The 15,413-nt window shown below is 36.9% G+C and overlaps 1 protein-coding gene across 1 annotated transcript in view; it reads right to left on the bottom strand.

The window, feature by feature from the left end:
- Window positions 1-15,413, bottom strand: part of MAN1A1 (mannosidase alpha class 1A member 1) — a 165,564-nt gene that overhangs the window by 109,836 nt on the left and 40,315 nt on the right. The window contains exons 2-3 of the mRNA XM_032339673.1: window positions 14,554-14,650; window positions 12,007-12,122 (exon numbers count right to left, since the gene is read on the bottom strand). Coding sequence (XP_032195564.1) covers window positions 12,007-12,122; window positions 14,554-14,650 — 213 coding nt within the window. The remainder of the gene's footprint in view (window positions 1-12,006; window positions 12,123-14,553; window positions 14,651-15,413) is intronic.

Genomic DNA, 15,413 nt, shown 5'->3' with positions numbered 1-15,413 from the left:
ATCTCTGTCTGTCAAATAAATAAATAAAAATCTTAAAAAAAAAACCTTAAAAAAAAAAAAACAACCCTCAGTTTGGGGGCACCTGAGTGGCTCAGTGGGTTAAGCCTCTGCCTTTGGCTCAGGTCCTGATCCCAGGGTCCTGGGATCGTGCCTTACATCGGGCTCTCTGCTCAGCAGGGAGCCTGCTTCCCCCCACCCCTCTGCCTGTTTCTCTGCCTACTTGTGATCTCTCTCTCTGTCAAATAAATAAATAAAATCTTTAAAATAAAATAAAATAAAATAAACCCCTCAGTTTGTTTCCCAGAGTCCATAGTCTCTTATGGTTCATCTTCCACTCCACAATTTCCGCTTCTTCATTTTTCCCTTCCTTCTAATGTCCTCCAATGCTATTCCTTATGTTCCACAAATAAGTGAAACCATATAATAACTGATTTTCTCTGCTTGACTTATGTCACTTAGCATTGTCAAAGGTAAATCTAAATTATTTTGAAAGCTTAATTTGAGAGATCTTTCTATATTCTTGGTTGTATTATGTTATAGGTCAGAAGGCAGATTTAGACACTTTTGGTCACTCTTTATAGATCCTTAGATGAAAAGGACTAAGAAAATAAAAATTATCCCACCACAGAAAATTGGTTTTCTATATTGGAAACAGCAAACCATAAAAACAGTCCCTAGAGTCAGAAAGACCTGGAACGGAGGGCTGCTTTTGGAACTAGCTGAGTGTGAGATCCCAGGCAAGTCACTTATTCTCTTTGAGCCTCTCTTTTCTCATTTGTAAAAAGGGGCGAGGCATTCTTTACAAGGCACTATGAGTCCATGAATAAAAAACACTGCACATGGCATGTGGCAGAAAATGCTCAGTGGAGAGCTGCTGCCATTACCCACTACACAGTAACTCAGCCTCAATAAACTAAGGTCTAGCTTAGCTTATTTCCACAGGGCTTACTGGAAAATCAGAAACTCCAGAATCCTAATATTCTAAATTCTAGAATGCAAACTGACACATCTGCTCTCACCCTCAGGGGAATCCTATTTCTCAATGGCTAAAAATCCTCTTTTGAAATATAGTACCCCAACCAAACTTCCTTTTGGGTTTGATCTACTTTATAGGCTGTCTGGATTTTCAAAAGGGAATTTCTACAATCAGGGTTTTAGGTTATTTTTACACATTTATGATTATGATTTCCATTAAAATAATCTTGTTATATCTCAAGTGAATATATTCATCCCATCAATATTCATGCAGTGTCTTCTAAGATGTTCTGCAGTGACTTCGCCTAAAGACAGAGAGGGGTTAGGGCAGGGAGAGGACAGTATGTCAAGAAGGAGAGCCCCAAACAGCCTATAACATGAAAATCTTCTGTGATTTTTTCTAACAGTTAATGAGAATTTTGCAGACTCCTTAACCTTGTGTTTATTTTAAAATAAAATTTCCTTCCTTAAATCTGTAAGTCAGGTTACATTGCAAGAATATTCTCCATGTATTCTATGGCTAGTCCACTGTCATAGGTGAATGTCAGTTTGAGAAGAAGATCCCGGCTTCTGGCTATACTGCATACACCTATTTGTTAATATCACAATCAATAAACAAGTAAGTGTAGGTTGGAAATTTTGGTTGATTTGGTAAAATATATGGTACAAAGATATATGGTATAAATAAAGTCACATCTAGAATCCAGAAGTGAGTATGACAAATCATGGAAAACTCAGGCTTCAGTACTAATCTCATACTGTCTTGGGTGTCTTAGACTTATAATTTCTGTGAGTTTATCCCTCCTATTTCTGGTCTTTGGTTCACTACATATATGTGAATTATGAGATAAACTGATAAAGATGGCTAAAATGGATAAAAGAGCTTAATTCAATAAACCATTTTATATGTCTCCTTCTCCCAACCCTTATTATGCTCCATATCTCTATTGGGAAAGTTTCCTTCAGTCAACAGATTTGCTATGATTCATGAGTACAAGGAACCTAACTCTCCCTGAGCAAGTGGGAAAGTGAACACTTCAAAATTCAAATGCCTAAAAGATTAACTTTCTCCCACTAGACAAGGCCGCATTGTAAACAACTCGGAAAATTTTGTTAAGTACTTATCAGGTATTTTTTGTGTGCAATTTATGCACTGAAATTTTCTATAAAATGAAAGATTTTAATAGATCTTAGTTAAGTCAAAGAATGGGGCTGACCATCAGAATAACAAGTTTAGTTTATAGCACAGATCTAGCCATAGTTTTCTTCTGATAGAGCAGCTACAGAGGCAGAAATTTCCCCCGAAGAAATTTTGTGTTATTTCTTTGCGCAAGACTTATAATTATTTAGAATCAAACTTATACCAAATTTAAGAAATTCTTAATTCTTATGATTCCAAGGGGGCATACAGATCTGATTGACTGCACTGAATTGAAAAAGATCTCTTGGAAAAGGACTTTTATCTTCAGAAATATTTTAATAATATTCTGAGTACTTGGTCCTAATTCTTAGATTTTTTTTTTTTTTTTTTAAGGAGAATTCTCTGAGCCCTCAAATCAGACACTGCTTTGCTAGCTATTCCTCCAAACTCCCTGACAGCTTTCTACTCAATGACGGTGAGCGAGAAACAAACAAGTATTAATAATTGTCCTACAATGATGCACTAATTATGTTTAATAATAACGGCTCTACTACTAACATATATGATTTTATTTATTTATTTGAGAGAGCGAGTGAGTAGGATGAAAGGAGGGAGAGAATCTGAAACACATTTCAATGAGCCCAGGGCCCAATGCAGGGCTGTGAGATCATGATCTAAGCTGAAACGAAGAGTCCTCAGATGCTTAACTGCGTGAGCCACTCAGGCATTCCCAGATGAGACTTTTCAAAGCCATTGTTTAGGAGTGGTTACTGGCCTATACACCTTGCCTGTGTTGAAGCTTAGTAGACACCTTTATTTATAAATAGTATTTCAAAGTGCATGTTATATTAGTATTTCAAGGATCAAAAGTATAAAATCCTTTTAACAGATTAAATCGCAACATTAAACAATGTAATTTAGTGTAACATATGTCCTACCAGCTTTTAGTTTCATATTTAAGTAGATATACCTCTTAAGATGAACAAAGTACAAGTTTCTTAGGCCACAAAGACAAGCAAATAACCATCTTGTCTATGTGAATAGGCTGGTTTTACTATGTAGGCCCAGAAGAACCCTCAAGTAGCAATCTAATCTATCACTAATTACTGTCAGAGAGACCAGCTCAGTATCTTTTTAAAGTCAAAATGCAAATCATCACCCTTGGCAGGCACTGATTAACATTCAGATAGAAAATACTGAATGACTCTGTTCAACAAGATAATGAACTTATCTGCACCCGCACGGATATAATGTTGCTCTAAAACAGACCAAGGCAAATACTAAGATAAAAGTCCCTTCTTTCATGGTCTGTGGCATAGAACTTTGGACCTAAGTCAAGTACTCATCCAGGCATTTGAGAAGATGACAAATTGCTTTTTGAGGTCAATTTATTTACATCTTTTCAACAGGGAATCTTATAACTTATTTTCCTGAAAAACAGTGGCATTCTGTCTGGATAAAAGAACAGTCTGGATCCTTAAACTTTTGGTGGGAATATAAATTGGTACAGCCACTGTGGAAAATAGTATGGAGAGGTTCCTCAAAAAAATTAAAATACCATACGATCCAGTAATTCCACTTTTGGGTATTAACTGAAAGAAAATGAAAACAACTAATCCAAAATGAAACATGGTATGCGTACGCATGTACGCGTGCACACACGTGTGCACACACACGAATACTACTCGGCCATGTGCAAAAGGATAAAACCTTGCCATTTGTGACATGAATGGACCTAGAAGGTATGATGCTAAATAAAATAAGTCAGATAAATACCATAAATCTTTACAAATACCATATGATTTCATTTATATGTGGAATCTAAAAGAACAAATGAACAAACAAAACCAGAAACAGATTCATAAATACTGAGAATAATCTGGTTGTTGCCAGAGGTGAGGGGGGAGGGGGAAATAGGTGAAGGGGATTAAAAAGCATAAACTTCCAGTTATGAAATAAATAAGTCACAGGAATGAAAAGTACAGCATAGAGAATATAGTCACTAATATTGCAATAACGCTGTATGGTGACAGAAGGTGCCTATTTTTATGTTGTAACCATTGCATAATGAATGGAATTGTGAAATCACCGTATTGTATACTTGAAACTAATGTAACACTGTATGTCAACTATACTTCAAATACAAAGGGGGAAAGAGATAAAGTTACTTTTGCTACCAGTGTCTCTGTTATCTTAAACAAAGAGTATTCATTACAATCAAAGGTACAATCCACGTGGCTTATCAAAGACCACCATCTCAATGTGTTGCTAGGTAAGCACTGGGAATAGGCTAATCATCTATGCTTTGTCATTCTCAAAGCTCGGCCTCTCATACAGAGGTTTCACTTCACCTCAGTGAAGAAAAATGCTTTTTCATAGTAATTTTAATATAACTTTGGCTTTCACTGAGGTTTTATACAAGAAGTTGTTATCTCAAAAACATTTCTACATATTCTATAAAATTCATACTGATGACAGTTTTCGATAGTTCCCATCCAAGGATGTAGGTAATCAATACTTCTTTGAGGTGACAGTAAAGAAAAGGAAGCACAGAACTGAATTTAGAAATGCCCAAATATGAAACTCTTGATCATTTGTCCCTATGTTAATGATTTTCCCCTACCAGGAGCCACCACAAATCCCTTCTGAAAGTAGGCTAGATAAAAACAAGTGCCTCGACTGCACTTGAACTCCAGATCATTTCCAACTATTTCAAAATATGATACAGTCCAGTTTCTTGTGCACCTTTTCAGCTTGTCTTCTAGCTGAGTCTAGCACAGTTTCTTTGGAAATAGGACAAGACAGCTTTACTTCTCATTCACTTTAATTAGAATTTATTGACTACCTATGGAAAAATGCACTCTAATGAGGGCTATGATATTAAGATTACATGCTTAACTTTGGAGGACTCATTCTCTGGCTGCCTATGTATTTCTCAACTCTTTGTATTTCCTCTCCAATAAAAACAGGGTCACTGAGTTAGACAGACATCGTTCACCCATAGCTCTTACTGGCTGCATGATTTGGGGCAGATTAATTAACTACCTTTTCATTTATAAAGACAAAGAAAATACCACTTACCCTGTATGGTGGTCACAAACACTAAACAAGATAGCCTATGGGAAAAAAAAATCACCTAGCATACTTGGCAAGTTGCCATACTCTTTAAATGGTGGTTTCCTCTTTCCTTTCTTCTTTCCTAAGAGAACCTGGCCCTAGCTATCTATTCTATTTTTCCTTCTAGACTATAAGTGACATGAGGGTAAGTAATTGACACTTAAAGGGTATTTGATAAATAATACATGAATGGAATAATGAATAATGAGTAACCAAGAATTTTTGATTCTTTGTTTTAAGGATTACTTTGAATTAAAACCATAAAACTCACCCATGGGAGTCTACCAATTGAGGTCTGTCCAGACCAGTGTGCCCCTACAGATACTTGAATGGAATACAAAGCTCCACCTGGGAAACTCTTGCTCCTCCATATTATCCCAGTGATTTATTTTAAGCCAGTTATTAAAGCCATTTGAACTTTGTGCTACCAAGTATGCAAATTAAATCAACTTGCTATGCTTTAATTAAAGAAAATGAGTTTTAGTTAATGACCGTATAAACCAATAAAAAACATTTACTTTACACCTTTAAGTGATGCAAATTGAGTATTTCACATACAAAGAAATTTATTTTTGACTGAAAGATTGGTTTATACTCAGGAGCACCACGGATAAACCAAGTCCCAATTGCAGTGTTCTTGTTTCAGTTTCCTTCTTATTTTACCCTTGTAATAAATTTGGATGCTTTAACTTTTTTTGTAATACTCTCACATCGTCAATTATAATACTTTATCAGGAAAAAATATTAATTTAAAAACAAGCAACGGGGCGTCTCAGTGGCTCAGTGAGTTAAGCCTCTGCCTTCAGCTCAGATCATGATCTCAGGGTCTTGGGATCTAGCCCTTCATTGGGCTCTCTGCTCAGCAGGGAGCTTATTTCTCCCTCTCTTTCTGCCTGCTTCTCTGCCTACTTGTGATCTCTCTTTCCGTCAAATAAATAAATAAAATCTTAAAAACAAAACAGAACAAAAAACAAGCAATATTTTATTCAAGCTGGAATAATATTACATGTCATCCCTAAAAATAACACAAATTTTCTCTCTTTGCTTAAGCTTTTCAAACTCTCTGCCCATCAGATAAATGGAGAAAGTTTGTGTTTTCAGAAAGAAAACTGCATAATTGTTGGTATAGTCAACTGAATCTCTGTGTAAATTGAGTATAAAACAAATTCTCATATAAGATATATTAGAATCAAGTACAAAACTCCTAGCTGAGGAACTTTATAATATTAGGAGAGTAAAACAATATAGCTTTCCTGAATTTTATTTACTAATTTTATTTTTTTAAAAAATATTTATTTAATTTTTTTGGTGCAAAAAGGTGATTTTATTAAAGCAGGGGGACAAGACCCATGGGCAGAAAGAGCTGCTGCCTTTATTCACTAATTTTAATACAAAAAGTACTATCACTTAAATGTTATTGATGAACTTTCGTTTAAAGGAAAATATGACAATACCCAAAGAGAGAACTCTAACAAATATATTTGAAGACCTCTAACATTAGCAATGGTATTAGAATAAACAGAAATTTGAGACCTGTGGCTAAGTACATTTTGAAAGATACAGACCAAGATTACCAATAGGAGTTCTAAAATGGTATTTTATACAAGTCTATCAATTAATTGGATAACCAGGATAAAAATCCTCTTAAAAAATAAAAATACAATTTTAAATAAACAACATTAAGTCAGCAGCTTAGCAATCACTTAACAATAGTCCAATTGCCTTATCTTACAAGTAAGGAAGCAAAAAAAATTGGCTCTTTTCCACAGTCTGATATCCCCTATTAGATTCCCTCTGCTTCCTCACGGGTCCCCATGATCCACAGAACACATTCATGTCTCCTGGTAGTGGGCTAAGGTCAGCCAACTGTCTTCTAGTACCTTGTCTGTTAGCTTGAGAGGCCTTTGTCCTTAGTTCTTTTAAATAAATGATTCCAAAATTTCTCAGACTACTGCTGGTCATGAAAGCAAAGAACTGTTGCAGTATTTAGTGATGTTTGGGGAAGCAATTCTTTTTTTTTTTTCTTTTTGTATGTTATGTTAGTCACCATATAGTACATCATTAAGCAATTCTTTAATTATCAGGACTAGGGACCTGGATACTGTTCAGGTCTAGTAGCACTATGTGTACTTTCCTGTCCTCAATCATTCAATTTTAGATAAATAAGTTCAGTAAGGATGCAGGATACAAATTAATATATAGAAATCTGTTGCATTTCTATACATCAACAAGGAAGCAGCAGAAAGAGAAATTAGGAAAACAATCCCATTTACAACAGCACCAAAAGTAATAAAATACCTAGGAATAAACTTAACCAAGGAGGAGTATTCTGTAAAACTAAAACAATAGTGAAAGAAACTGGAGATGACACAAACAAATGGAAAGATATTCTAGGCTCATGGACTAGGAGAGCCAATATGACTAAAATGTCTATACCACCCAAGACAATCATAGATTAAATGCAATCCCTATCAAAATATCAACTAACACAAATAACCCTAAAATTTTTATGGAATCACAAAGGCCCACAAATAGCCACAGCAATCCAGAAAAAGAACAAAGTTGGCGGCATCAGAATCCCAAATTTCAAGGTAGACAACAAAGCTGTGGCAATCAAAACAGCATGGTACTGGCATAAAAATAGACACAAAGATCAAAAGAACAATAGAGAGCCTAGAAATAGACACATGCTTATTTGGTCAATTAATCTAAGATGAGCAAGAATATGCAATGCAATGGAGCAAAGACAGTCACTTCAACATATGATGCTGGGAAAACTGGATAGCTACATGCAAAAGAATGAAACTATACCACTTTCTTAGACCACATGCAAAAATAAACTCAAAGTGGATTACATATCTATATGTGAGACCTAAAACCATAAAATTCCTAGAAGAAAAACATTGGCAGTAATTTCTTTGACACTGGCTGTAGAAACATTTCCTCAGACAACAGACAAAAGCAAAGTGAAAAGATTAGAACTATACCAAAGTAAAAAACTTCTGCCTAGCAAAGGAAACCATCAACAAAACAAAAAGGCAACCTACTGAACGGAAGAAGATATTTGCAAATGACATATCTGATAAGGGGTTAACATCCAAAATATATAATATAAAGAACTTTTACAATTTAAGACCAAAAAAGCAATCTGATTAAAAAATGGGCAGAGAACCCGAATAGACATTTTTTTCAAAAAAGACATACAGCTGGCTAACAGACACATGAAAGATGTTCAACATCACTCGTCACCAGGGAAATGGAAATTAAAATCACATGAGATATCGCCTTAATGCACAAGAAATAACAAGTTGTTGGTGAGGATGTGGAGAAATAGGAACACTTGCGCACTGTCAGTGGAAATGCAAATTGGTGCAGAAACTATAGGAAATAGTATGAAGGTTCCTCTAAAACTTACAAACAGAATTACCATGTGATCCCATATTCCACTAGTGGGTATTCACCCAAAGAAAATGGTAAGACTGATTTGAAAAGATATATGCGAGGAAGGGAAAACTAAACGGGAAGAAATCAGAAAGGGAGACAAACCATGAGAGACTATGAACTCCGGGAAACAAACTGAGGGTTGCAGAAGGGAGGGGCATGGGGGGATGGGGTACCTGGGTGATGGGTATTAAGGAGGGCACGTGTGATGAGCACTGTTATGTGCAACTAATGAATCGTTGAACACTACATCAAAAACTAAAGATACGGGGCACCTGGGTGGTTCAGTGGGTTAAGCCTCTGCCTTCGGCTCCGGTCATGGTTCCAGGGTCCTGGGATTGAGCCCCGAGGATCCAGCCCCGTGTTGGGCTCTCTGCTCAGCGGGGAGCCTGCTTCCTTCCTCTCTCTCTGCCTACCTATGATCTCTGTCTGTCAAACAAATAAATAAAATCTTTAAAATAAAAACAACTAATGATACTATATGTTGACTTACTGAACATAATAAAAAATAAATTAAAAAAAAAGAAAAGATATATGTGCCCTTATCTTTACTGCCGCAATAGTTATAAGAGCCAAGATATGGCAACAACCCAAGTGACCATCGATAGATGAACAGATGAATAAGATGTGATATATACACTTGGAATTTTACCTAGTCATAAAAAAATGATATTTTGCCATCTGCAACAACATGGATAGACTTACAGGGTAAAATGCTAAGTGCAATAAGTCAGTCTGAGAAAGCCAAATACCATTCGATCTCAGTCATATGTGGAAATTTAAGAAACAAAAGAAAGAAAAAGGAGCCAAGAGAAAAGAAAAAAGCCCCCAAAACCAGACTCTTCAATACAGAGAACTGTGTTAATACAAAGTAAGGGGTTGGAGGGATGAAATAGTAAAGGGGATTAAGAGTATTACTTATCGGGATGCCTGGGTGGCTCAGTGGGTTAAAGCCTCTGTCCGGCTCAGGTCATGATCCCAGGGTCCTGGGATCGAGGCCTGCTTCGGGCTCTCTGCTCAGCGCAGAGCCTGCTTCCTCCTCTCTCTCTGCCTGCCTCTCTGCCTACTTGTGATCTCTGTCAAATAAATGAATAAAATCTTAAAAAAAAAAAGAAAAAAGAATATTACTTATCTTGATTAGCACTGAGAAATATATAGAACTGTTGAATCACAACATTGAAGACCCAAAACAAATATAACATTATGTTAATTGTACTTGAATTGGAGAAACAAAGAAACAAACAAAATACTGTAAGCTAGAAAAAAAAAATTATTTTATTTTGGAGGAATCCAGTTCCTGTTCCCCTAACCTTTCTTGAAAAGGCTGTGGAGAGGGAACACACTACCTATTTTCTCTCCCACAGATAGCTAAAGACAAACCCTATTTAAAGGTAGGTGGCTGAATTTACTTATAAAAAACAAGGTGGGACAGACATAATAAGAAGAGATAACGAACCCTCAAAAAGAAACAGAATTTTTTTTCACTGTTTTAATTTTTCATATTCCATTCTATTGACAACATTAGAGCTACCACAAGTCATTCCAATCAAACAGCTGTGGAACCTTGAGCAAATCACCAGCTCCCTGGGTCTGTTTTCTCATCTTTAAAATGAAAGAGCTGAACACATTGATCTCCAAGGTCCCTTTATATTGGAATATGTCTTCTTTATATTCTCAATTCAATTATAAGGCAGATTAAACACAGACTTATCTAATTGTCCTTTAAGGCAGTGATCTCCAAAATGGGGCATATAAGGCAATTAATAAGACGGTTGGGACCAAATATATGAAATTTTAATTTACACAGGTTTTTAATGCACAGAGTTTGGAAAAAGGTTTAGTTTTACTGATCTTTAGTATTCTGACACTGGTGTCCTCACTGGGTCTCTGGGAGATAAGAGCTCCACAAAGTGGGGGTGTTGACAGGGAAACACTCTTTCTTTGTCCATTCTCAACACACAGCATGCTGTTTGTACCTGGTGATGGGGATTTACAGATATTATCGGATGCATACCAGATGGACAAGAGGCTTACAATGCTTTCTGTGAAACAATCTCAGATTAAAAATAATACCAATAATGCAAAATTAACGAATGACTGAAAAAACAGCTGGGTCAACACTCTTCCTTTTCTTAAAACAAGTTTTTTGGTCAGCCTCATTATGTGAGGTAAAAGAGTGACTATGGAGTTAGATTCACTCTGACATGATGTTGTCCTCCCAGATCAAAATTACCAAGAAGTGTGGCAAGTGTTCATTCTCCTTAATTCTGAACCTTTTCCTTAGTGTATAATGGGTTTTGAAGTATTTGCTAAGAATGATAGTACACATACAAAGATTTTTTAAAAGATTTCAAATACATAGTGACAGGATTCTATACATGGGGGTATACAGTGAACAAAGGTTGAAGCTGTTTATGTGTGAGTGTGGATGCTGTTTACTGGAAAATCACCACGGTATTGCTGCCTCAGCCTTCAAGTGGCCTGTGGGGGACCTCTGACAGCGCTTGCCTCTCCCTCACGCAAGTGCAGCCCTGGAGAACAGCCCGCAGAAGCATAAGCAAATTCTAGTCCCTGATATGACTCCTCTAGTCACCCTTGTGACCAAGAGTCTCCCTCACCCCCCAGGGCCTTTCCTTTGTGTACTCCTTAGAAAAGACCTCTGTGGCACTCACCAAAACCTAGCTCTTTTTGGTTTGATTTGACCATTTTGGCCTTAGCCTAGGACCCCACAGGCCTATAGCCACCCTAAGAAGGGCATGTGCCCCAGGTCCTGTCTGTCCTCTGCCTCAACATCTCTGTGTGGCCCCTGGAGGCTGCTGTGTACTTCCTCAGGACCTGTGAGTAATAAGCTTCTCTATCTTAATTTCTCTGGGGTCTTTTGTTGAAATGTAGCACATCATCTGGCACCCAGTGTTCCATTGAACAAAATCAAAATAACGTCATGGCACAGTGCAAAACAGGACTTGTGGAGCCACATGGTCTCACGGCCCTGACATGCTACTAGCTGTGCTCTGGGTAAAGCTCTAGAGCTCCAGTTTCTAAACTGTGCAGAAGGAAAACAAGGCCCATCTCATAGGATGGTTGTGGGACTTGAACATGAACACTTGGCACATGAAGGTCTCAGTAAATTTTAATTTCTTTTTCCTTTCTCTGAATTTGCCAAAAAATAAAGACGTACTTATGTAGTAAGGGAGGGCAAGAATACAGTGTGGTGCTATTTAAAATTGCATTATTTGTTTCTGCTAGGTCATATAACACAATAATTGGCCCCACAACAAGTTTGTCCATGTTAAGCTGAGATTTAAGAACTGAATTGGCAACTTTTAACTCACCACATTAAAATCTAGATTTTCTTCAACCCATGATTTTGCCTCTTCAAATTCATCTTTCATTTCCATTATAAAAAGTGTATCCAGGGCATCTACTATTGTTGCTCCTTTAATACTACCTGAAAATATCAGAAAAATATATACTGATTAAAATATTTGACAGACATACAAGCAAATTGACCAGTTACTTGGAAAGGGACAGGCAGAGCATAAACTGAATTTGTTAATAAACAGTAATATTAAACAAAGTCTAAAATTCTTTCACTGAAAGAAAATTTAAAAGCTGCATTAAAACCCAACTAATAATGATTACAGGCTGTGGATTGATACACTAATCTTTAAAGTTTCTTCTGAGTAGTAGAAAATAACTCTTAGAAATTTCAGTTGTGGCTGCATTCTCTAGCAAGAAAAAAAATAGATCTGAAACAATGGAGCAAGGCACGTATTAATTTTAATGTAATCACATCCAAGTGCACCTGTGAAAAACTTTTAAATATAATTAGATCTAAAATTATGATAGCTCTAAAAAGCCATTCTTCAAAAATGGAATTCACCCCCCTTTGAAAGCTTGACTGATCCTAACCTCCCCTCCCCCCCATGCAGCCCATCTCAACTCTATGATTCATTTCCTCCAAACAGCCTTGACGTGAAGACTTTACATTGGTCTTACACTCATCACTTACTGTCTTCCATTATAAATACTTGTGTGCATCTCTTTTAGTCTGTAAACTTTCTCAGACTGGAGAAGTCATGTCTTCTTCATCTGCACATTCCATACGAAGGGACTGAGTATGTCTCAATGCTTCATAATAATTTTAAAAATTCACCAACATATGAACAGAGAACCAAATAATCTCTTTGATAAAGATTATGACAAATCTACACAAAACTGATTTTTTAAAAAATTTCTTTTCAGTGTAATAGTATTCACTGTTTTTGCACCAAACCCAGTGCTCCATGCAATACATGCCCTCCCTAATACCCACCACCTTGTTCCCCCCCAACCTCCCACACCTCGCCCCTTCAAGACCAATTTATTAATGATACAGGCAACTTTCATAGAGATAAAAGCAAAAATAGAATTAGATTTTTAAAAGTTATGGTGAATAATGAAATAAATAGAGGCCTCTGACTCTGCATGAAGCTTCTGAATTTGTCTTCAATTCCCACATCTCATCACCTATGTTACTGAAAATACTACTTTATAAAAACATCTGAAATCACCTCTGCTGCCACTACTCCAGGTTTGGGCTCTCTTCATCTCTAAACCGTGTCCCTGTAATAGGCCCACCAGTCTTTTTTCCACTTTGCCAGCTCTTCCTAACTGTTCTTACAATTCCCTTCTCCCTACCTGGGTTCCCACTTCATATGAATATCTGCAGTTGAGATGAATATCTACTGTACGATCTAATGCTTTGACAACTCACTATTTACACACAGGTCTTCTGCACGAGGCAGAAAATCTGCAAAGACTTGTATTGTGTTGATTAACACCAGTGCTAGAAGGATAGCCAAACACACGAAGATCCTGAATAAATGGAAAAGCATAGTGTGGTGATTAGGACCACAGGCTTTCACCTTAGCCACAACTGTGTTCTGGCCTCAGCTCAGTCAGTTAGTATGTGGCTAATATGAGGCAAGCTATTCTGAGCTGCATTTTTCTCATCTATAAAATGTGTATAATAATGAGGTTAAATGAGACATCACATAAATGGCACTTGGCACGTAAGTGTCAGTTGATACCGTTGTTTGTTATATGACTTGATACTATTTAACACCTTCAGTCACAGTATAAGTCACATTTTCTATGGGGAATTAGGAAGTCTCAGAATAAGACTTTATCCCCTTCATCCTGTCACTTATAGGCAAAACTATGCCTGTTAAAAAAGAATCCAGTGGGATAAGAAGGGCACTGGGTACCTCTGTGACCCAAGGAACCCAACATTTCGGTTAACTAGCTTCCTCACCTCCTCAGTGGGAATGTTATTAACACCCCCAGTACCAATCACTGAGGGATGCTGTGAGGACCAAATACAATAAAGCATGCCAAATTCGATAAATGGAAGTTGAAATAACTGATCTAATCCACTCCCACTTTCTGTTCTGTGGCACAAACAGGAGAAACCCAGAGCTAAAGCTAAGAGTCACCAAGATACAGTGAAGCTCACCATAAAAGGTTGCCTTGACCAGATTATCAATAAAGACACTACTTTTACTTGACAGGAACCAGTGAATACCGCTGACCAAAGGTTCCTCTGCTGGGTCGCACCCCTGGAGCTAAAACTCATGATGCTGTACCTACATCCATTAAACGAGAATCTTTGGAAGTGTCTTCAGGCATTAGTATTTTTTTCAAGAGATGAAAGTGATTCTAACATAGAGTGCTCTGTTGGAAGGACACATTATGCACAGTCCTTGCAGGTAACTCCTATCAGGTATGCACATTTCCTCACAACCAGGTGGAAGGGACATATCAACGTCACCACCAACAAGCTCTGTCAACTGGAGAAAAGTTACTGTCATTAAGAAACCAAAGCACATTCTACTCACCAAACAAACTACTCGAATGGCCTTCTTTTGATATAGGTTTCAGTTCATTTAATCCCCAGGCATACCGTTTATAATTATTCCAAGCATGTTTCATCATCTGAGAAAAGAAAATGAAAACGGGATTATAATTTGAATTTGAGAGGTTTTTGCTGAAAAATAGATCATACATGAAAGACCTAAAGGTCAAAGTCTTAAAACTCACTGCTTAATTAAAAGGATGATGATTACTTAAAAGGGTGACAGTGGTATGAATAAACTAGCACATACATATACACATTGCCTTTTTAGATTTCCAAAAGGAGATTTCTTTAAAAGATTTCCAAAAGGAGATATCATTTTTTATTTAAATTCAATTATCCAACATAAAATACATCATTAGCTTCAGATGTAGAGTTCAAGAATTCGTCAGTTGCGTATAACACCCAGTTCTCATCATATCACATGCCCTCCTTATTGCCCATCACCCAATTACCCCCTCCCCACATTCCCTTCCTCTCAAGTAACCTTCAGTTTGTTTCCTATAGTTAGTCTCATGGTTTTTCTCCCTCTCTGATTTCTTCCCATTCAGTTTTCCCTTCCTTCTCTTATGATCCTCTGTGCTGTTTCTTATATTCCACATCTAAGTGAAACCGTATGATAATTGTCTTTCTCTGATTGACTTATTTTGCTCATCATAATACCCTCTAGTTCTATCCACATCAATGTAAATGGTAACTATTCATCCTTTCTGATAGCTGAGTAATATTCCATTGTGTGTGTGTGTACACACACACACAGACACACACACATATACCACATCTTCTTTATCCATTCATCTGCCAATGGACATCTCAGGCCTTTCACAGCGTGGCTATTGTGGA

The sequence above is a fragment of the Mustela erminea genome, chromosome 4 (assembly GCF_009829155.1).
Source record: "Mustela erminea isolate mMusErm1 chromosome 4, mMusErm1.Pri, whole genome shotgun sequence".
In the NCBI taxonomy this organism is placed as follows: domain Eukaryota; kingdom Metazoa; phylum Chordata; class Mammalia; order Carnivora; family Mustelidae; genus Mustela; species Mustela erminea.
Note: the sequence above shows the minus strand (reverse complement) of the source record. Positions and strands in the feature narration are given on the sequence as shown.